This window comes from Poromitra crassiceps, assembly GCF_964638095.1.
Source record: "Poromitra crassiceps genome assembly, contig: HAP1_SCAFFOLD_233, whole genome shotgun sequence".
Classification (NCBI taxonomy): Eukaryota; Metazoa; Chordata; class Actinopteri; order Beryciformes; family Melamphaidae; genus Poromitra; species Poromitra crassiceps.
This window is the reverse complement of record NW_028152159.1, coordinates 180907-203461: the sequence shown is the minus strand read 5'-3', so window position 1 is coordinate 203461 and position 22555 is coordinate 180907. Positions and strand designations below refer to the sequence as shown.

The 22555-nt window shown below is 42.4% G+C and overlaps 2 protein-coding genes across 7 annotated transcripts in view; one reads left to right on the top strand and one right to left on the bottom strand.

Moving 5' to 3' along the window:
- The window catches only part of LOC310770812 (PDZ domain-containing protein 2-like), a 53493-nt gene that overhangs the window by 28747 nt on the left and 2191 nt on the right, over positions 1-22555 (bottom strand). The window lies entirely within an intron of this gene.
- On the top strand, positions 3-21299 carry LOC310770809 (Golgi phosphoprotein 3-like; the record flags this gene model as incomplete). The annotated part of the gene is made up of 5 exons (XM_083663518.1): positions 3-11; positions 1757-1992; positions 2095-2155; positions 12171-12285; positions 19730-21299. 5 exons carry the CDS (start codon positions 3-5, stop codon positions 20152-20154), a joined length of 846 nt encoding a protein of 281 aa, XP_083519644.1. The 3' UTR covers positions 20155-21299.

Sequence of the window (22555 nt, the reverse complement as noted above, 5' to 3'; positions counted from 1 at the left end):
AGATGGGAAAGGTACACTCATTGTAGAAGTACAGTTACACTTACTTGTGTAAAAAAATACTGGTAAAAGTAGAATTACTGATTCAACAGCACTTTGAGATTTATCTTAAATGAAAAGTACATGACAAATAAAATGTATTATTATTATTATGTCTACGCAAACAAAAGTAAAAAAAAAGTACAGGCTCTCAAATGTCTGTCGGCTGTTTCTGTGCAAAGCCAGGGATGTACACAGTCACGCCACCGACTTTGTCCCAGTCAGGTGTAAACGGTGTATAGGGCAGAGCTCATTCCTCTACACAGCAGCTGTGCTGTGGAACAGCCTGCCCACAAACATTAAGACTAGTTTATCTTTTTCCTCTTTTAAATCTTCTGTAAAGAGCTGGATCAGGAGCAGCAGATCCTGTTTTTTAGGTTTTTTTACTGACTGTTTTCATTAGGCCTTTTGTACTGCTTTTATTATTGTGTATCATATTTTTAGTCTCCCTTGTTTCTCCTTCCTCCAGCGTGGTGGACACACACACACACACACACACACACACACACACACACACACACACACACACACCCCCATAGTCTTTGACACCTGCACTTTAAAACATGCACTTATATTCTTACACACTCACACGCACCCATACATTCATTCACCAGTTCATATTCCACACTGACACCTCAAGGACCGCAAAGGAAATAAGCTTCTAGCTTTATTGTGTTTATCCTTTTGATGATGGTGTTTCTGACTGTATATCTAATGTATACATGTTTTTCATTATCAATAAAGATGTCAAAATCTAAATCAAAGGTTATGGAGTATTTATTTATTTATTTTTTATTTATTAGTTTAGTTGTACAGGGACAGTGCACATCAATCAACATTGCTGCAAATGTGCCAGTTTTAGCTGGATACCTAATTTTCAACTGCAGTCCCCTGGGCAAGGTGTTGATTGCCGGATAAAAACAGTAAAAACAAAGACGAATGTCAGATGTTGCCTAGTCTTCCTTGGCCGGCCCGTGGGTGGGTACGCCAATCACCAAGGTGTGCTCTGATGCAATCATCATCATGGTTGTAAAGGTATTTTTTTAACCCATTGATACCTGATGCATCCCTTTAAGACTGTGAACCACAGGAGGTACGGTGTTGCAGTGGTAAGCACTATCGCCTCACAGCTCGAAGGTCGTGGGTTCGATTCCCACCTGGGCCGATGTGAACACTGAAGGAATGCGTGCCCGTCCGCATGTCGTCGAGTGCCCACCACCCGGGTGGGGTCGGCAAAATGGCCTTTCTGTGTGGAGTTTGCATGTTCTCCCCGTGCCTCCCGGGGGTCTCCTTCATATAGGAACCCCCTTCACAAAAACATGCAACATCCTTGTTGCTTATATGGTTCCTCCTCTGATCGTTAAGGGCGCCTGTTCAGAGGGAACTGGTTGGAATAGCGTGAACCTCCCACGTGCTATGTCCTACCGGTGAAGCTTCCTCGGGCAGGTGAAAAGAAGCGGCTGACTTGACTGCCCATGTCTCGGAGGATGCATGGAATCAGTCTCGGCTCTCCCCAGATCGGCAGAGGATGGAGTAGCAACCAGGATTGAGTAATTCAAATGAGCACTAAAACGGGGGATAAAAATGGGATAAAAAAATCGGGGGGGGGGGGGGGGGGAATTAAGAAAATAAGACTGCGAACCACGTCACGCGGTTCGCGGTCTTGAAGGGATACACACACAAATGAGGGATATACATCTCCAGCACACTCACCTGGCAGGACAACACCACAAGCATCATCAAAAAAGCTCACCAGTGGCTGTACTTCTTAAGGAAGCTGAAAAGGGCGGGGCTGAACTCCAACATCCTCAGCTCCTTCTACAGGTGTGTGGTGGAGAGCACACTGACACCATGCATCACCGTGTGGTATAGCAGCTGCACGGTGGCAGAGAAGCAGGCGCTGCAGCGGGTGGTCAACTCCTCTCAGAGGACCATCGGCTGCAGCTTATCACCCCTGTCAGACATCTATAGCAGCAGATGCAGAGACAGAGCCCTCTGCATCATGCAAGACTCCACCCACCCTGCACATTAACTGTTTGTCCCTCTCCCCTCGGCCAGGAGGCTGCGCAGCATCCGGGCAAAAACCACCAGGCTGAGGAACAGCTTTCTCCTGGATGCTGTCAGACTGTTGTTCGACTCTGCCTGTGATTACTGCACTTTAAACAGATTAACTCTAAAATAATGCACTTTTTGAGAGATTTATCATGCTGCTACCCCATTGCTGCTGTCTTTTACTTCCCTTTAGTCTTTTAGTTGTTGTTGTTTTTAGTCTTTTTTAGTATGTTTTTATTGCTGTCCATTATTGCTGTCCATTGTTGTTTTAGCTGGTTGTAGTTTAGATTTTATTTATTTTAATGTAACTTAATAGAGCTGTTTTGGTTTTAGGTATTTATTCTTAATCCCTAATAGTTATATTTTTTATGCTATAGTTTTTAGGTTACTTAGTACTGAGACCTGAGTACTACATTTCGCTCATTATGTTTGGCATGATGAATGACAATAAAGTATCCTTGATCCTTACCACGGCCCCTCCATGTATTTCTCCTCACAAAAAGTGCTCCAGGGCAGCAGCGTTTTTTCTATGCAAAAATGCTAACGTTGTGAACATCCCCATACACAGCAGATAGGATACCCTAACCCTACCACTGCTCTCATACTAGATATTCTTACAGGCTAATGTGAAATTAACTGCTTAACACATTCACTGCCAGCCGTTTTTTTTTTACTGTAGGTAGGTTCTGCCAGAGGGTTTTTTTGAGGATTCTGGCTCATCTTTCAAGACCCGAGGATTCTTTTCTGCTAAGATTTTGTGAACACACAATATCTCAAAAGAACTAATAGAATGTGTGCTTTCTCTGTCTAAAAGAGTTAGTTTGTAGAGTTAGTAGTTATGTAAGCATTAGCAGTTGAATACAGCATGGTTTCAGCGTCAGAAAAATTATTCTGAGATAAACGGCTTTTTGTGAAATTCGATAGAACAGTCACTTTAACCATTCATTTTTGGCATCAGTAAGACGTCAGACATCTAAACAATAGTTTTGAACAGTAATTTCCTCCATAACAGCAGGAAACCCCCCTCTGCTTCCAACTCCTCCCTCCTTGTGTGTTCTTCTTGGCTGCAGCGGCCGTGTCACAAGCTCGTTTCTGTTTTGCTGCTGCTGTGCCTGTCTGCGCGGCCGCTCTTTGAGGAAGTCTGGATGGACTCGCTCGTTTCTTGGAGTTTTGGTTGAGAGCTTTGATGAAGCTTTTGCGATTCTGGTCATATTTATGCTGCGTGTTTCAAAGTGTGTTCCACCCGTAATCTATTATGCAAATTTGCAATCCCGCACCGCCAGCAATCAGCGCGAAAGTGAAAGCGTTTTCGCCATCCATTTTACTGTATGAGAACGGCTTCCTCGCGCTTTTCCCTCCAGTTTTGGCTCGCCTCTTTCTACTGTGGAGAGACATGTCGCCACTCAGTGGGTCGGTAAAATACATTATACACATTCAATACCTCCAATTCTGGTATAGGAGACGTCCCACCGTCAAAAAAAAAAAAATGATTTTTTTTTAACGTAAAAACACGTCATTGGCAGTGAACCGTTGGATTTTGTTTGACGTAAAAACACGTCATTGGCAGTGAACGTGTTAACATAGGAAAACTTTGGTTCCGTTTATGTTTCCACACAGACCCGAGCGAGTACCCGATTACTCATTCATAAGGAGAGTACTCGAGTATTTAAATAGCTTAAAATGCCCATCCCTACTGCTGAAGCTAAGCTTGCTGAGTTAGCTTGTCAAGACAAGGTTTCAGATTATGGCTAATCAGTGGGAAATGGAGGAAAAGGTTTATGGGCCCCATTGACAAATAAAGGCTCCTATCTGAAGGAAGGAATCTGGTTGAGCCTTTATTTTTGTGCTGAACTATGGAGCGCTCACTGTGGCAGATATAGACACAGAACCAGGCTACCATGGGACCACAGTTAAATTACTATCCAGAGCTCTCAGCTCGGGCTTCAAATAAACTGTTTGGCTTTGTGGTGCCATCTGGCTCTGCTATTTCTATGGGCTTTAACTCAAAGCAAATGCTGCCAGGGAAGCTTTGTGGAAGACTGAGGCAAACATACAGAAAACATCCCAATCCTCCTCAGTCACAGGTGCTGCTCAAAGACAAATAAATGCCTTCTATTTCCATTTTTCATTTGTGGATTTTGATGGATTGTTTTCACTTCTGTTTCATTAAATTTAACAGAACTGACAGATCGCCTAGGGCCAAAACCCTAGGCTCGCCCGCTATGCGGGCTCGCGTGCACGCAGCTCAGCCGCTGCGCAGCCCCGCCCGCAGCTTGGCTGCTGCCTGGCCTCACCTGCTCTATTGACATGTGCAACACACATTTGCTCAACTTCACATCACTGATGACATCGCTGTCACTGATGATGTCACAATCCCTATTACATCACTGTTGATTTCACCATGCCTATGACATCATCAGTGCGTATGACATCATCAGTGATGTCAACTTGATGGTCAACAATGATGTCACTGATGACATCACCGATGATGTCATAGACATTGTGACATCATCAGCGGGACAAAAACACAGTCCACTTGCTCCCTTTTATATAACTAGCCATCTCACGCGCCACAAGTGCTCGATTCCTAGTCGCTATCAGCCTCGCCCACCCTGCAGCTCGTCGAGCTAGCCATGCAGCTGACATACGCAGCTCGGCCACATGGGCTCACATGCTCTTATGACATCCCTGATGATCACATGCTCTTATGACATCACTGATGAATGACATCACTGATGATGTCACAACTTCCATCTTATGACATCACTGATGACATCATCAGTGATTTATGACATCAATGATGACATCATCAATGATGTCACTATGACATCATCAGTGGGACAAAAATGTAAACAGAGAACAGAGCCTACACTGCAAAATTTAGGCCATGTTTAGACGACAACAGTCTGCATAAAACAGCAAACTCGCGTTGCGTTCTCACCTTTTATTTCATGTTTATACACAGCGTTTGTGATAACGATTTGCGTGCAGACTGAAGCCGCAGAAATCTCAGAGCAGCATCAAGTGAGTCAGAATAACATTGAAGCTTCTGGTTAAAACAAAATAATGGTCATTAAATAAACTAATAGCCTTATTGATGCATGTTGCAACGTTTTGTGTGTGTGATCCGAAATATACAGAAGACAACACAGGCAACTAATAGGGCTGGGTCGGTTTGAAAATTTTAAAACCGGTTCGATATTGCTGTCTAAACCGGATCGAACCGGTATACCGATTTTTTTTGTAATTAAAAAAAAAAAAAAAAAAAATTCAAGCAGGGCTCCCGAGTGTGGCCCATAACTGTCTGTAGTGCAACTTCAGTCCACCTGATAGCGATAATACACCTCTAAGCTGGTATTGTCAACCAGCAATGATACTGAATAAAAAGAAGCAGGACACCTGTGTAACAAACACACCCTGTATTTATTTCTCATAACTATTCAGCTCAACTTTTCTTCTAAACATCAAAATAATAAATGAAATAAGACTTCTGCCTATAGTGCAACTTGAGAAAAAGGCTAATAAAAACACAAGCAGTGCAATCAGAATGGATTGGCTTACAGCTGAGCTGCCTTATAAACTTCAAAACTCACAAATTCACACAATATAGGGCCTAGGCATGGGTCGGTTTGAACATTTTGAAACCGGTTCGATATTCCCCCAAAAAACGTATCAAAGCGGCTGCAGTTGGTGGCGATAATGCACCTCTAAGCTGGTATGCTGCCAACCAGCACGAACACTGAATACAAATAAGCAGAACCTTTTAACTGTAACAACACACTGTTTTTATTTCTCATAACTATTCAGCTTAACTTTTCTTCAAACATCAACATAATAAACAAAATAAGACTTTTGCCTACTAGTGCAACTTGAGAAGAGGCTAATACGAACAATAGTGCAATCAGAATGGACTGGCAAAAAAACTAAAAAAAAAAACTAAAAATTTTTTTTTTTTTTTTTTAGGTTTTTTCGGTTTGCACGTGATCAAACCGGTTTGGGCTCGTATACCGAACCGAACCGGTAAAACCGGAAATCGACCCATGCCTAGCAACTAAAAGTCAATTTTAAGACGTAGCCCTGATTTTTATTGACCCAGTTATAATTATGGTTATATAATTTTAATTTGAAGATAAAAATGCTTAGCTTCTTCTATTCTGTCTATTTCTAACGGGCTTGATTTAACTTTGTAGGATTAAACTTTTAATTAATTTAATGATAGAGTGACACAGAAGTCACCAATGGTAATAAACTGCTCCAGATTGGATTACAGAATAAAACCCCAGTGAAGCAACATAAAAAAGACCAGTTTTCATTGGGGCACAATTGAGTTTCAATTATTCAATGCGGGAGACAGTGATTAATAGGCTATGTGCAACGTTAGTAGCGGGCACTTAACTCAGATTACCGTATGTGTTTTTAGCAAATCGTTATCACGTTTGTTGAATGTCAATGCGACTCATTGTGCCTGTGCCATAAGCCTGTATAGTATTGGGCTAGTTCAATGCTCATATTGCCTACCATTGTCTTCCATGTTGAAGGGCGGCTGTGTCATCACTTGAATTGCATTTCTCCACTTTACACAGCAACAGAGGGGCAGCGTTATCAAGAATTCCACTCTGGGACCTGTTTTCATTTTTTTGCGTTTTCATGCCCCAAGAACGCCATCACCGTGTAAAAGGAATGCACTAAAAAAGTTTGCAATTTTATGCAGGGAGCGTTGCCGTGTAAACAGGGCCTTAGATAGATAGATAGATAGATAGATAGATAGATAGATAGATACATACATACATACATACTGTACATACATACATACATACATACATACATACATTAGGGATGGGCGCGAGTACTCGGGTACTCGAGCACTCGTTCATAACGTCAGTACTCGAGTAACGTTTCTGCTCTTCGGGTACTCGCCCCACTCCCCACCCCTTTAAAAATGGTCTAGAAGATCTACGCACGCATCATCATGTGGATCTGGAAGCATGAACTGCACGGGCGTCAAGTCAGCCAGAATGTACAAGTACGTCATCCGCTTTGTTGCTTTCAAAATAAAACGCTTATTGTAACGTAACCTTATTTATTTTGAGTAATGCGTTACAGCCACAGCAGTAATGCGCCTATTCCAAGCGTGACACGTGCTGAAGCTCGAGTAACGTTTCTGCTGTTCGGGTACTCGCCCCCGGGCTGGGTATCGTTCAAAATTTTTCGATATCGATACCATTTCGATACTTGGATTTCGATACCGGTTCCTGAACGATACTTTTTTCGATACCAATTTTTAGAAAAATCAATTTTAACAAAAATAAAACTGCATTACACATTGAAATTATTTTACAAATCTTTAGTTTTCCCCCCATCTTAAGTTTTACAGCAGAAAAAAATAAAACCTACTGTATTTAACATAACTTTAAGTTCTCTAAACGTATTGCCGTCCCTACAAAAAATATTGGAAGTACTACAAAGGAAAGAAATGTAAAACAAATAAATCAGTGGAATAGTTTTCAGTGCAAAACAGAGAGTTGCAAATCAGGGTTTAATGCTCACTGATGCAACAGAACTCTATTCTTGTCCAAACTGATGAGATGGCTCCACTTCATGCATGGAAGACTAGTTGAGCATTGACTAGCCTATCAATATAGCCAATGGCACAAAGTGAATCCCATTTATATTCAACAAACTATCATGACATCAGCGTTTGTTAACGAGTTGCTAAAAATACATAATGGGCGATAACGTTTGCACATAACGTTAACGCTAATTAATTAAACATTAACGCTAGTGTTGCAGATCAGTGTTTAATGCTCACTGCTGCAACAGAACGTCATTCTTGTCAAATCTGACGAGACAGCTCCACTTCATGCATTCACTGACTAGCCAATCAATATAAATGAATCGCATTTACATTCAACAAACTATCATGACATCAGCGTTTGTTAACGAGTTGCTAAAAATACACAATGCCCGCTTGCGCATAACGTTACGGCGGCAATTAATTAAACGATCTGCTAGCTACAACTCACAGCCAGATGCATGGTTTGTCAGACTGAGGGATCTGATAACCGCTAACTTGCGGTAAGCTGACCCACCTCTCAATTATTTCTCTTATCTGTGGAAACCAGTCCGTGTTGTTTCTGTTTCTTTTCCTGCTTTTCATCATCTTCGCCATATGGTACTCCAGGATAGGAGTAGCTTCTTCTTCTTCTTCTAGTGTTTTATGGCGGTTGGCAAACAACTTATGGTGCATTACCGCCACCTTCTGAAATGGAGTGTGGATCAGAATGGTTTCCTAAAACACTACACTATCCTGACTATATTCTTTTACTTAGTCCAGTTTCTTCTAGAAATGAAAATATATCCCTATATCCCACATTCCCTGAATTCAACTGCAATATTGCTTTTAAATCCAGCTTGATACTATTGCTCTCCAATCTGTTGTTGAGGATCTGTCTTTCCTGTTGATAGTATGGACAATAGGAGTAGCTTGAGTGGCTAACTTCTTGTATAATATATCCGCACCGCACGCCTGGCACAACAAACACACCGGCTAAAGTGGGCGTAACGTTTCCTGCATGCCTCTACATGACAGCCAATCACCAGCCGTATTAGAGCGCGCGTGCAAGCATGTCGCATGCTTATAGGCTCAATGACGCTGTTTTGTTTTGGTATCGAAAATTGGTATCGATTGACAAGGGAGGCTTCGATACCCCTTAGTATCGATGTTTCCATTTCGGTGCCAAGTAAGTATCGAAACTCGATACCCAGCCCTACTCCCCACCCCTTTAAAAATTGTCTAGAAGATCTACGCACGCATCGTCATGTGGATCTGGCAGCAACCAGCAGCAACTGCACGGCCGGGCGTCAAGTCAGCCAGAATGTACAAGTACATCATCCGCTTTGTTGCTTTCAAAATAAAATGCTTATTGTAACCTTATTTATTTTGAGTAATGCGTTACAGCCACAGTTTCACACCATATAACATCACAACGAGTATTTTGATACAAGGATGCTGCTTCATTCGTTGAAATACCTTTTCTCTTCCAACGTGCATCAATAAGCTATTTACTTTTGTTTAAGTAACATTATTTTGAAAGTTTTAACCGGAAGTTTTCCAGCTCTTCCCGAAAATGGTGGCTGGAGATATTCTCCCGAATGAGAAGCACGCTTCTTCATAGCGCACGCCCGATAAAACTCATTCAAAACGTTGCACTAGTTTACTGACTACACTGTCGTTTCCCATAACGTTAGTCACAAGAAATGTGGAGAAAGAATCACTTTTTGGGAGACAATCGCTTCATGGTGATCACTATTCAGCTGCAGCTAGGGTTGCCAACCGTCCCTTAAAATACGGAATTGTCCCGTATTTGTAAACAAAAAACGTGTTCCGTATTGAACTGATACGGGACGCGCTTTGTCCCGTATTGGAGAAACAATGCAGTGCAAAGAGTGACGGGCTATTTGTATTGAGTGAGAAACTCTGTAGCTGCTGGAGCTGCTCTGCCCCTCAGCCTGTGTGGTGTCATGTTACGTCCAACTACCCTAGAATGCGCTTCTCATTGATTGTTGTGAGTCACGACTAATGAGAAGCGATGTCAGCATTACTAGATTCAACTAAACTCTGACGACAGCACATTGAGTAAGCTATTTACATTGTATCTAATCTATAGTAGTAACATGCCATTTTGTTGTGTTCAGAAGATTTAATCTGAAATCTAAAATGTTTTTTCACTAATGATTTAAACTGCCAGGTTTGTTCTATTCAAAAGAATATGTAACGTTGCTGTTTGCACTGTTAAAAGAAAATGTAATGAGTAGATGCGAAGTTGCATTACCGGTAGGCCATATCAAAATACCGTTTGCACTACTGTTTATTGTTCTTTCTTAAAATACAGCTGTTTTAGCCTATTAAGAATGAGAAACCTCTGTTTTGCAATGCCCAAATAAAATTCTTGAATGATAATCTAGGAATAGGCTATACGTGCAAAAATAAAAAAAACTGATCAAATTCAGGTTTGCTTGTCTTAAAGGAGAATTTCATTTTTTTTTAACCTGGAGCCCTCTCCTCACATTAATTATTATCTGACGACTCACCCAGTGTTCTTCTCCGCAGCGTTTTTTTCCGTCTTAGGCGTTGTTTTGAGATCAATAGTGTGCAAGCCAGTCCTAGAATGGAGCTCCGTGGGGGCCACGTGGCAGCATGCTTTTCATCCATGTAAATAGACAGTTTTATTCCCGTTTTCGACCCATATCGTCATAGTCTGATCCCTAAAGAATTGTTTTGGTGTTATAAAAAAGTGAATCAGGCTCTTCCAGCCAAAGTCTCTCCAGGTCAGTGAGTTCGTGACAGAGCAATGAGCCTCCCAAGCCTGAAGCCACACCTCCTCCGGTACTTCCACACTCAAATCCTTTTCCCAGCGCTGTCTCACATAATCTGTTGAGTTTTTATTCATTGATGTAATGGCGCTATACAGTTTACCGATAATTCTTCTTGTATCTTCCCCGTTATAAGCTTCTATAAAAGTGTGGATCAATCTTGAGAGAATTACAGGTTCGGGCCCTCTAACCTCCTTCAGAAAATAATGACGAGGGAGGTACGGTAGTGCAGTGGTAAGCACTATCGCCTCACAGCTCGAAGGTCGTGGGTTCGATTCCCTCCTGGGACGATGTGAACGCTTAAGGAATGCGTGCCCGTCCGCATGTCCTCGAGTGCCCACCGCCCGGGTGGGGTCGTCAAAAGGGCCTTTCTGTGTGTAGTTACAGAAGAAGAAGCACATCTGGCAGGTTATAGTTGACTTGCGGCCAGTTTGTTATGTTCTTAGTTAGCCTAGCCTAGCAGATATTTATCTGATTTCAAGATTATGGATGATTTATTTGAATTCGATGGCTGCACGTATTTATTTGAGTCGGTCCGGAATAGCGTCATGGATTACAATCTGAGGGGGGGCTCAGATTGTAATCCATGACGCTATTCCGGACCGACCCAAATCAGGAGCTGCTATGGACAGCAGAGCCAGGATGAACACACTGTGCCAAGGTAATACATAATTAATTTTCTTGTTGTCGGGATGATATAATAAGGATATGATCCGCTGTGTCGGAAAATAAGCTATTTATAGTACGTAAATATAAGCATTTCACATGCCCCGTATTTCTCGTTTGTAGCTGGCAATCAAAACTGATTATCGTTTCTGCTGATGCTAATAAAACCGAACTTCTCAGGGTGACTTAAAAATAATATTTAAAGCTGGAAATAAGGTCCAGGTTGTAAAAAAAAATGTAATTCTAAAAAAACGAAATTCTAAACGTAACGGCCCGGTACACACATCTTGCGTCTGCTGTGCGTCTGCGTGGCGTTACCTGTTGATTTTCATTTCGGCGCCCATGTTAACAGGTTACAGCAGCCACACCACCGGCATGAGACGCGCATCTCAGGCGCATGTCTTGCGAGGCGTGAGACGCGCGTCATCTAGAGAATAGAAGCGACGCCTATTTTTTCTGCTTACCGCGCGCGTGTCTCTAGCGTGTCTCTACACAAATAGACATTAAAATTATATTTTACAGGGGCAGCCACAGCCAAACAAGGCTCGTTTTGATTTGAGACAGGAGGAGGAGGTCACAGCTGCAGTTCTCCTGCCCTCTGAAAACCACATACAGTACATAGGCTACAACGTGGCTTCGTTCCTCCCCTCCCCTCCCCACACACACACACACACACACAAATCAATACTGCCTCGATTATGAAGTGAGCCCAAGCGATCTTCAGTTAAAATCATCATTGTATTGTTTAGCCTATAGCAAATTTAATAAAAGGTAAACTCTATAGGAAGAGAGTTGGCAGACAGACAGCAACGCAGCAGCTGCAACGCAGCAGCCACGCTGCCTGTATGGATGCCGCGGGCGTGCCAGCAGCAGCCCCCACGCCACGCACACGCACTAGGTAGGTAGACGCAAGATGTGTGTCCCGGCCGTAACCCTCACTGCATCTGTATTGTTATCCGATTTCAACATCTGTCATTGTCATATGAGGGACTAGATCTCGACTGCTGTAGTTGTAATTGCCTGTGGTCATATTTCATATCCAGGTGATCTGTAAGTCTGATGCACCGACAGGCGATGTGCTCCTGGACGAAGCCCTGAAACACATCAAAGACACCCAACCACCAGAGACTGTGCAGAGCTGGATCGAACTGCTCAGTGGTGAGTCAAGCTCCTTCAGTGGCCTTCTGCAGTAGTATCACATTAAACAATTATTTGGACAGTTTTGCATCAATGCACATCTTACAAAAACTAATTAATGGGCCAATTCACAATTCATATATATATATGTATGTATGTATATATATATATATATATATATATATATATATATATATATATATATATATACCGGTATATACTGTGTGTATATATATATTTACACACACTATATATATGTGTATATATATATATATACACACACACACACACACACACACACACACACACACACTATATACAGTATATATGTATATGTATATATATATACTGTGTGTATGTATGTATGTGTATATATATATACAGTATATATACTGTATGTGTATATATATTAGGGCTGTCAAACGATTCATTTTCTTAACACATTCACTGCCAGCCGTTTTTTTTTTTACTGTAGGTAGCTTCTGCCAGAGGGTTTTTTTGAGGATTCTGGCTCATCTTTCAAGACCCGAGGATTCTTTTCTGCTAAGATTTTGTGAACACAAAATATCTCAAAAGAACTACTAATAGAATGTGTGCTTTCTCTGTCTAAAAGAGTTAGTTTGTAGAGTTAGTAGTTATGTAGGCATTAGCACTTGAATACAGCATGGTTTCAGCGTCTGAAAATTTAAGCTGAGATAAATAGCTTTTTGTGAAATTCGATAGAACAGTCACTTTAACCATTCATTTTTGGCATCAGTAAGACGTCAGACATCTAAACAATAGTTTTGAACAGTAATTTCCTCCATAACAGCAGGAAACACCCCTCTCCTTCAAACTCCTCCCTCCGTGTGTGTTCTTCTTGGCTGCAGCGGGCGTGTCACAAGCTCGTTTCTGCTGCTGCTGTAACCTCGCGTCACCAGGCTCACTGCTTTGCTGCTGCTCCTGTCTGCTGGCGGCCGCTGGGCAAGTCTGGATGGGCTCGCTCGTTTCTTGGGGTTTCTGTTGAGAGCTTTGATGAAGCTTTTGCGATTCTGGTCTTATTTATGCTGCGTGTTTCAAAGTGTGTTCCACCCGTAATCTATTATGCAAATTTGCAAAACCCCACCGCCAGCTCCCAAGCGCGAAAACGAAAGCGTTTTCGCCAATCCATTTTCATGAGAATGGCTTCCTCACACTGCTTTTTGCTTGCCTTCCTCTAGTCTGGAGAGCACTGTCGCCACTTAGTGGGTCGGTGGAATGGGTTGTACACGTTCGGTGGCTCCAATATTTTTATAGGAGAATATAGGTCAATTTTTTTTTTTTTTTTTTTTTTGATGACTCAACTCGTCATTGGCAGTCAACCGTTGGATTTTTTTGGACCACTCAACTCGTCATTGGCAGTGAACGTGTTAATCGTGATTAATCGTGATTAATCGCGATTAATCGTGCGATTAACTATAATTAATCGCGATTAATCGCATCTTTGTATCGCATGTTTAAAATGCTATTATTTTGCATTGCAAAGCATTTTTAATTAGATATTACTAATTATTACCAGTGTGTCGTGATTGGGAATCAAATGAATGCAAATAAATGTACTTTGTGATCTTGAATTTTAGATTTATTTTCAATTCAATAGAAATGCAATGTAGTCAGGAGGTCACAAAATGTCTACAAAATGCATCTTGAATAGAAAATAAATGCACAATAATTGTAAACACGCTCCAGAACCGATACTTCCGGCGGTGTCGCTGTGGAGCAGTCGAAACCCAAAATGACACAGCCGAAGAAGGCTGTATCTGAGCTAGAAACTTTGGCACTTCCATGTGAATAATGGCTCAGTATTGGAAACTGTATATTGATAACGTGTATATCGCGTGATGCCATTGGAGCCGACCTCCCAGTGGTTAGAGGACCCGCGCATCCGAGACTCCGAGTCTCGCACTAGCTAGCTGGCCGCTGGCTACTTTTAGGTGATCGCTCGCTTCAAACTCGATGGACTTCGGTGATATTTTAATTCCGTTTTACACAAGGTGCAAACTACGGCTCTTGACTTATCCACTGTGCCATTTGGGAAGTAAAACGAGCCATTTAAAAGCGTATTGCTGTCGTTCTCTTCCATGCCTGCCTGCACAAGCAGGAGACAGGAAACCGAACGGCTTGACTACAAGTACGGTGCGAGGAAGGGACAAAATAGCGGCATGCGATTAACGCGATAAAAAAAAAAACGCGTTATGATCGGCGCGCATTAACGCGTTAACGCTGACAGCCCTAATATATATATATATACTGTATATTTATATATGACATTCACATTGGATGCACATTGCACATGCAACATTGCGTATCTGATTAATATGACATATTTGGGTGATGTACCCCATCAAATTGCTGTAGTGGGCTGTTTTAAAGCTAGATCAAAGTTTCTGGTGTCATCTGAATGGAAGAATTACTAAATTTGAATATGAAAAATATAAATGTTGCTATAATAAACTTTGATTACCAGTTCTTTTCATCAAATTATTAGCTATAATTGGGAGTGATGGTGTTACAGTAGGCTACTGGTGGAAGTGCACGGTCACAATCTGGCCCTCTGGTAGCGAGGATTGTTTTTGTGGCCCTCTCTATCATCAAAGTTGCCCATCCCTGGCATAAAAAGTCATGCATGCATGACATTTTGCAGTAAGTATGCTGGAACATAGGGGGAAGTATCGAGGGAAGTGACAAAATAAGATTCTGGGGCTTGCTGCAATTCTATTTTAAGATTTCGCCCACAAAAATACAAAAAAAATGCTGTCCGTTTCACAAATTCTCCTAAAAAATGATTATTTTCCAGCACTTTATGGTGAATATCACTTCCTCACTTGTATTTAGAAAACTGCCAAAGTTCATAAGCTTCAATTTGAGCCCAAGATGAAGTTCCTACCTCAGAAATTACACTTCCTTTGGCTGAAATTCTGCACTATACCTCAAATCAGAGAAAACTGAATTTTCAGTCACTGGCCGTCCAGGTGATGTGAAAATGATGTTCACTTTTTCATCAAAGCATGAAACTTGGTGAACTTGTACAATTTAGGGCTCTGAACATTTTCAGAAAGGGAGCCATGTGGCCCGCCTACGCAGCAGTCAAGCGCCGGGATTGGCCAGGAGCGAGTCTTTTATTCCCTTTTGACAGCTCGGATCTCCCACATCACAAACACTGCGCCCAGCCCGGCGATTTCATTAACGGCCCCGAACAAAATTATTTTCGCTTGTGAAACAAGCGAAAATAAATTTTTAGGTGATATTATGATGCATGGTGATATTAGGTGACGCTAAGCTAACATCTAAAGCCTACCTTTAGACAGTATCTCCGATGGTTGGATTAGCGCTTTGGAGCAGACAAGTTGTGAAACAAGCGAAGGCATGAAACTAAAGTTTCATGCTTTTATGAAAAAGTGAACATCCTTTTCACATCACCTGGACGGCCAGTGACTGAAAATTCAGTTTTCTCTGATTCTCTATAAATATGTAATTGTATGCATAAAATAAGCATATAATTACATATTTTAGAAACATAGGAACACAATACAGATATCAATACATTTAGAGGAAGCAGGAGAGGCTGAGCTCATCATTAAGTCCATTAGGCTCCACCGTATTCAGTGTGTGAATCCAGAAGGCTTCACGCCTCAACAGTTTTGTGACAAATATTAAGGCCGGGGAGATGAAGCAGCGCTTCTCGGACAGAGGGTATGCCAAGACTGACATCGCGGCAGCCTATGAAAGAGCTGTGCGCACCCCGAGAACCCGCCTCCTCAACAAAACTGTCTGTATTACACCCGTACAGCCACGCCTCTGCTTTGCCACCGAGTTCTCTCCCATCAGCGGAGCCATCAAACAGATCATGATGAAACACTGGCACATTCTTCAGTCGGACCAAATCATGAAGTCCCTCTGTACTGATCCCCCCCGAATCGCCTTCAGGCGAGCCCGATCACTGAGAGACAGGTTAGTACACAGCACCATGACTCCACCCCCCTCTACTCTCACCTGGCTACAACCCCCTCCCTCGGTTTTCTACAGATGTGGCCACTGTACTCATTGCTCAAACTGATCGGACACAAAACATTTCCTTCACCCCCGGACTGGTAAAAAATATCCAGGTTTCGATATTGTCACAAAACTGTTGAGGCGTGAAGCCTTCTGGATTCACACACTGAATACGGTGGAGCCTAATGGACTTAATGATGAGCTCAGCCTCTCCTGCTTCCTCTAAATGTATTGATATCTGTATTGTGTTCCTATGTTTCTAAAATATGTAATTATATGCTTATTTTATGCATTGATCCTCTACCCCCCCCCCCCTCCCCTTTCCCCCTCCCTCCCTCCCACCCCACCCCAACCCCCCTGACCAAGTGCTGTCACAGGATTGGCTTATTAATTGACCACCCCCCATCCCGTCTAACCAATTGCAAACTGCCTTGTGTATTGGGGAGGTATATTTAAACTGCTGTCATTCTGTCATTCCTGTTTGACCCTGATGAAGACGCGTTGCGTCGAAACGTTGGTGCACTTAACCTATTAACACGTTAACTGCCAGCGACGTATGCATACGTCAAGCAGAATCCAACCGTTAACTGCCAGCGACGTATGGATACGTCAAAAAAATCGTTTTTTTTTTTTTGACGGTGGATCCTTGATCTGGCCCTTTTGCATCTTCTATTATACTGTTAGAGCCGCCGGGCGTGTGCAATCCATTCCGCCGACCCACTGAGTGGCGACGGTGCTCAGACTATTGAGTGTTGTTTGGCCAGAAACGCACGCATTCCAGCTGAGCTCAACCGAGGACCCAGAAGCGAACGAGCCTCATTCTCATACTGTAGGCGAAAACCTTTCACACGGGCGCACCCGTGCGCCGGGGGCTTCCACAGGTGGACTGGGTGGAAAGCACACTTTGAAGCGCGCAGCATAAGCCTAGAGTCACACAAGGCTTCGTCAAAGCTCTCAACCGAAAATCCAAGAACGGATTAAGCCACATCCATGCTCGCCGACGAGGGACCGCCAGAGAGAGGCTGCTGCTCACTGCTCAGACAGGCAGGAGAGACTCTGGCTTGTGACTGACAAACACGGAGACACGCCCACGGAGGGAGGAGTTGTAAGGAGAGGGGGTGCGGGTGCTGCTATGGAGGAAATTACTGTTCAGAACTATATTGTTTATGTCTGATGTCTCACTGATGCCAAAAATAAATGGTTAAAGTGACTGTTTGATATTGAATTTCACAAAACTGCGATTATCTCAGCTTTTTGTCTCAGACGCTGAAACCATGCTGTACTCAACGGCTAATATCTACATAACTACTAACTCTACAAACTAACTCTTTTAGACAGAGAAAGCACACATTCTATTAGTACTTTTGTGAACTTTGTGTTGACAAACTCCAAGCAGAAAATTATCCTTGGCTCTTGTAAAATGAGCCAGAATCCTCAAAAAAACCCTCTGGCAAAAGCTACCTACAGTAAAAAAAAAAAGGCTGGCAGTGAATGTGTTAAAAGAAACCTTCTCACCAGTGACCCGTGTGCTCCAGATTCTTCCTTTGCTGTGACAGTCCCATGAGACTCAGGTCCCACACACAGTCCCATGAGACTCAGGTCAGGCAGATGGAGGTCAATAGAGGCGCTTCCATTTCTCTCTGTATGATATAATAATATTAGCCTGATGCTCCGTCTGCATCTGTTCCAGCCTGTTGTGCAGCTGGATCTCGCTCAATACTGCATCAATTTAAAAAATGTCTGCTCTGGTTTAGGGCTGGGCGATATGACGATAGATATCGTTTTCATGATAGAAAATGTATTTCGTTTCATATGATGCTCTATCATCGTGTATATCGTTGTGTTGCAAATCACACTTTATCGCAATATTGTCCGTCATTTGGACGACGCTGTGCTTTCGTCATTCTGTTTTCACACACGCACCAGACTCTTGTCAACAATGATTATGAGTGACACAAATCAGCCGGTGAGTAGAAAGAGCAGGGAAAAGTTAGCTCCACTCTAGTCTCACGTAGTCAGACCCACCGTCGACTCATCAAGCTTCCACGTCTGGCACTGCCGTCCGCCTAGTCTACCCAGGCATTTGCGCTGTGTTAAGTCCATGTTTCATCCATATTTTTTGGCAAAACATCTCTCGTCCTCCCAAGGAAATCCATTGAGGAGCCGAAAACCAAACGTCTAGCTTGCTAAAGCTAGCTAGTTAGCTTTAGCTTCCTTGGGTGAGAGTTGTGTTGGATAACCGGGAAATCACGAAGTGGAGCATTTTTGTTCCTTTAAACTGGTTTTATGCTCACACGAAATCGCCGGCGCTGACTGCGCTGATGGTGTCGCCGCAGCTCGGCGGAGGGTGCGTACAGCTGCTCGAAAATGTGACTCCGCGGCGTCAATGCGGACGTGACGTGACCAGCACGAGAGCTGTGATTGGACATACTTGTTGTGAGGAATGAGGAAATGCAATTTCCTCATTTAACAGTGCTTGTCCCTCATCTAGCAAAGCCTTCTGCAGGCTCACCGGAATTAGTTTTGAAATGGAGGGACAATAAAATGTCCCTCCACCGACATGATTGCAAGTTCTTGGTAAACAACACGATAGCATCATATGTAATGGACATGAGTGAACCACAAGCCACCTAGTGTTTTAGAGGTGTACCACAGCCAACGTGCTGAGTTACGTTCGACTGCAAGGCTCCAAGTCGAGGCTGCGCAGAACCCTGTCAGCACCTTTATAAACAAGCTGAGAGAACTGGACTAAACTATAAATAACTTATTCTGCTGAGGAAGGCTTACGCCGAAACGTCCATTGTCACTGCTGCTGCTTGAAGGTATTAAAAAAAACCCAAAAGGATTTATTTTGAGTGCTGGCTTTTTGTCCTTCTGTTTATTGTTTGCGCCTTGCACCGTAATTTTTTGAAACTTTTGAGAGTGCTCACCAGTCGTGACTTTCAGTCACTGACTCTTTGGACAGCTCTAATGTAATCTTTGAAAATTGAGCTGGTGGTGTGGTTCAGTTTGTGTTTCATTCTACTGCCCTGCAACTCATTATACATTTGTTTGGGTTGTAAAGAATAGCCAATATTAGCCATGCATATCTGTATTCTGAATGCATGTATCATTTGTGGGATTTGACTGACAAAATTTTAACTGGTTTAACTGCTACATAAATAAATGGCCATGTGGTAATTTTTTATAAACTATCAATTGAATTTACAAAAAATATGCTATATCGTGATATATATCGTTATCGGGATATGAAATGACCTATATCGGGATATGAGATTTTGGTCATATCGCCCACCCCTACTCTGATTAGTTAGTTAAACATAACACATAATAATAATAATTATATGGTCCAGGTTGAAAAATACTGAAATTCTCCTTTAAAAGTTTGATGGGGGAAAACTGCTATCCCAGCACTAGTGTTAACAGTCTTGCTGTGTTTGTGGTCCATCTCTAGGAGAGACATGGAACCCGCTGAAGCTCCACTACCAGCTGAGGAACGTGCGTGAGCGTCTGGCCAAGAACCTGGTGGAGAAAGGAGTCCTGACCACAGAGAAGCAGAACTTCCTGCTGTTTGACATGACCACCCACCCTCTGACCAACAGCTCCATCAAGCAGAGGCTTGTCAAGAAGGTCCAAGAGGCCGTACTGGAGCGCTGGGTGAATGACCCTGCCCGCATGGACCAGCGTCTGCTCGCTCTACTCTTCCTCGCTCACTCCTCTGATGTCCTGGAGAACGCCTTCTGCCCCCTGCTGGACGAGCAGTATGAGCTGGCCATGAAGAGAGTGCGCACGCTGCTGGAGCTTGAGCCAGAGGCAGAGAGCCTCAAGCCCAACACCAACCAGCTGCTGTGGGCTGTGGTGGCTGCCTTCACCAAGTGAGACAGACCAAAACAGCTCTTCCTGGTGGTGTTCAAGTCTCAGTGCACGTTGAGGTAGGACTAGAGAGCCAAAGTCGACACCCCCTTCCGGGTTAGGCATATGAACCAAGAGATTCATCCACCATTTTATGTCCCAAAGACGTTTTGTAAAATGCTTATGGAAATAGTTTTACTTTTTTGTTTGTTTTGGTCCGAGTGAAATGTTCTATGGCAGGGATACTCAACTTGCTTTGCCCGGTGGGCGCTTTTGCAAAGTGACAGGAGGGCAGGGGCCGGTTAATAAACAATAGGAAGAAAAAGCCAGCACTCAAAAAGTCCTTTTAAATATTTAATTTACCTCAGTAAGGAGCAGTACAACACATACATGTTTCCTCAGTGTGGTCGGTTAATAAACAAACATTATTAATAATTTTTCTTTTTTTCTGTAGCGGATTCTAGGTTTCTTGGGTGCCAGCTGGAGTTTTGTCTGACAATCAAAGCAATAATCAGAGTGATAATGCAAACACCGTTCAATATAAATCCAATGTGAAAACCATTCACACAAAAGAAAAATATAATTTACAGGCAAGGCCAAATAATCAAACAAACTACCGGTAGATGTTTTTCACCAAAAATAGTGTTTTGTTTTTAAATAAATAATACCGATAAACAAAAGTTAGAAATTCAATTTGTTCACTTCATTTCAGTTCTCAAATCTGTTCAGAGTAAACCCTTGCCCCAAACAAATCAATAAAGGATCTCTCCAAAAAGAAAATTAACCAAACATCTCCGACTTTGTGCACACAGGACAGTTATACTTAAGTTAAATGCCGGGCGGCAAGCAGGCGGCAATATTTGACAATTTAGCTGGAGCTCAGTCAAACTTTATTTAACATTAATTTTCATTGTGAATTAGAAAATGGTTGGGGGGCCACTCTACACCCTATCGCGGGCCACAAGTTGAGTATCACTGTTCTATGGTCTCTCTCTCCTGATTCTGAACATAGCTGAATTGCTTGGTTTGATGGAGTAAAACTATTTTTATGAGCATTTTACAAAATATCTATGGGAAAATAAATGGCGGATGAAATCTCTTGGTTCGTATGCCTAACCCGGAAGTGGACGTGACTTTGGCTATGAGACTACTGGCCTCAACACAGTGACCTGACTGACTGAGTGGAGCCCTGCCTTAGGATTGGCAGTGGGCAGCTCAACATACAGTTTGTCCCTCTCTGTTGACTCTCTCTTTTCTTTGTAGATATCTCTTCTTGTTTCTCCCTCTCGCTCCTCTTTGTACCAGATCGTCGATGCCTTTCTGGCTAAAAGAAAAACAGGAACTCTTGGAGCTTTGATCACAATGTTTTTGATGATGGAGAAGGGAGAGGCCAAGATGTTGATTTTTGATGTTGATTTTTGTTCTTTCTTTCCTATTGGTCACATTTCCCCCCCAATGATTCTTCAAAGTATGTACAGTATGCTAAAGTGTACCAGCTAACTAGCTAACTCACCTCAAAATATAACATGGTGTACATGTACAACACCATGTACAGACCATAGATATCTAGGAATGACATTAATGCATTTTCCTGACAGTTCTTCAAACAATTTCTTCTTCCAAACGCGATTGAAGATTTCCTTTATTTTTTCTCTTCTGTTTATGAAAGCTGCTCTTAAGACAGTTTATGGGCTTTTTTAATCTGCTCTCCAGGCATTTTCTGTGACTGTGACGTTTCTTGGAGACGGTGTTTCGTCTTGGAGACAACGTAAAAACTGACATGGCATGTCAATCTGAAAAGATGAATATATAAAATAACAAGATAAAATGTGTGAAAGTCTAGATTTCCCTGGTTGTATTAGGGATTCTAATCTAGAAATAGTGATGTCTGAGGGGAACAGTTGAAAGCTAACATAATTTTAACCTGGATCCAGAGGTTAAAATTCCCTCTCAATCTGTAATCCATGGATCACAAAGTGCTTTACATACAGGAAATAAGTGGTGCTTTACATACAGGAAATAAGTGGTGCTTTACATACAGGAAATAAAAACAATAGGGGGCGCTAAACAATTCAGTTGAAGCAGTGGGATATGGATGTATGTTTCTAAATGCATGGTTCTCTGACTGACAAGCAGGGGTATGTGTTGCATTACCTGTTTAACCATGCTGGTCATTATAATTCTGTTGGATTGTTGGTTGAATATTGATTTTTGATAGCCTTTTAGGCCAATGGCCATGCTAAGCTACAGTATGCCTGAATCCAGCACTATCAATGATGTTCATCTCCCACTGTCTAAAATAAGGGTTTACATAACTGAAATAAGGTTTACACAGCCTGAACTGTTTCATTGTTAAATTTAGATTAGTAAAGAACTGTTACTGATATGTAGTGTATGCCAATTCATGTTTTAGTGGGTATTATGAATG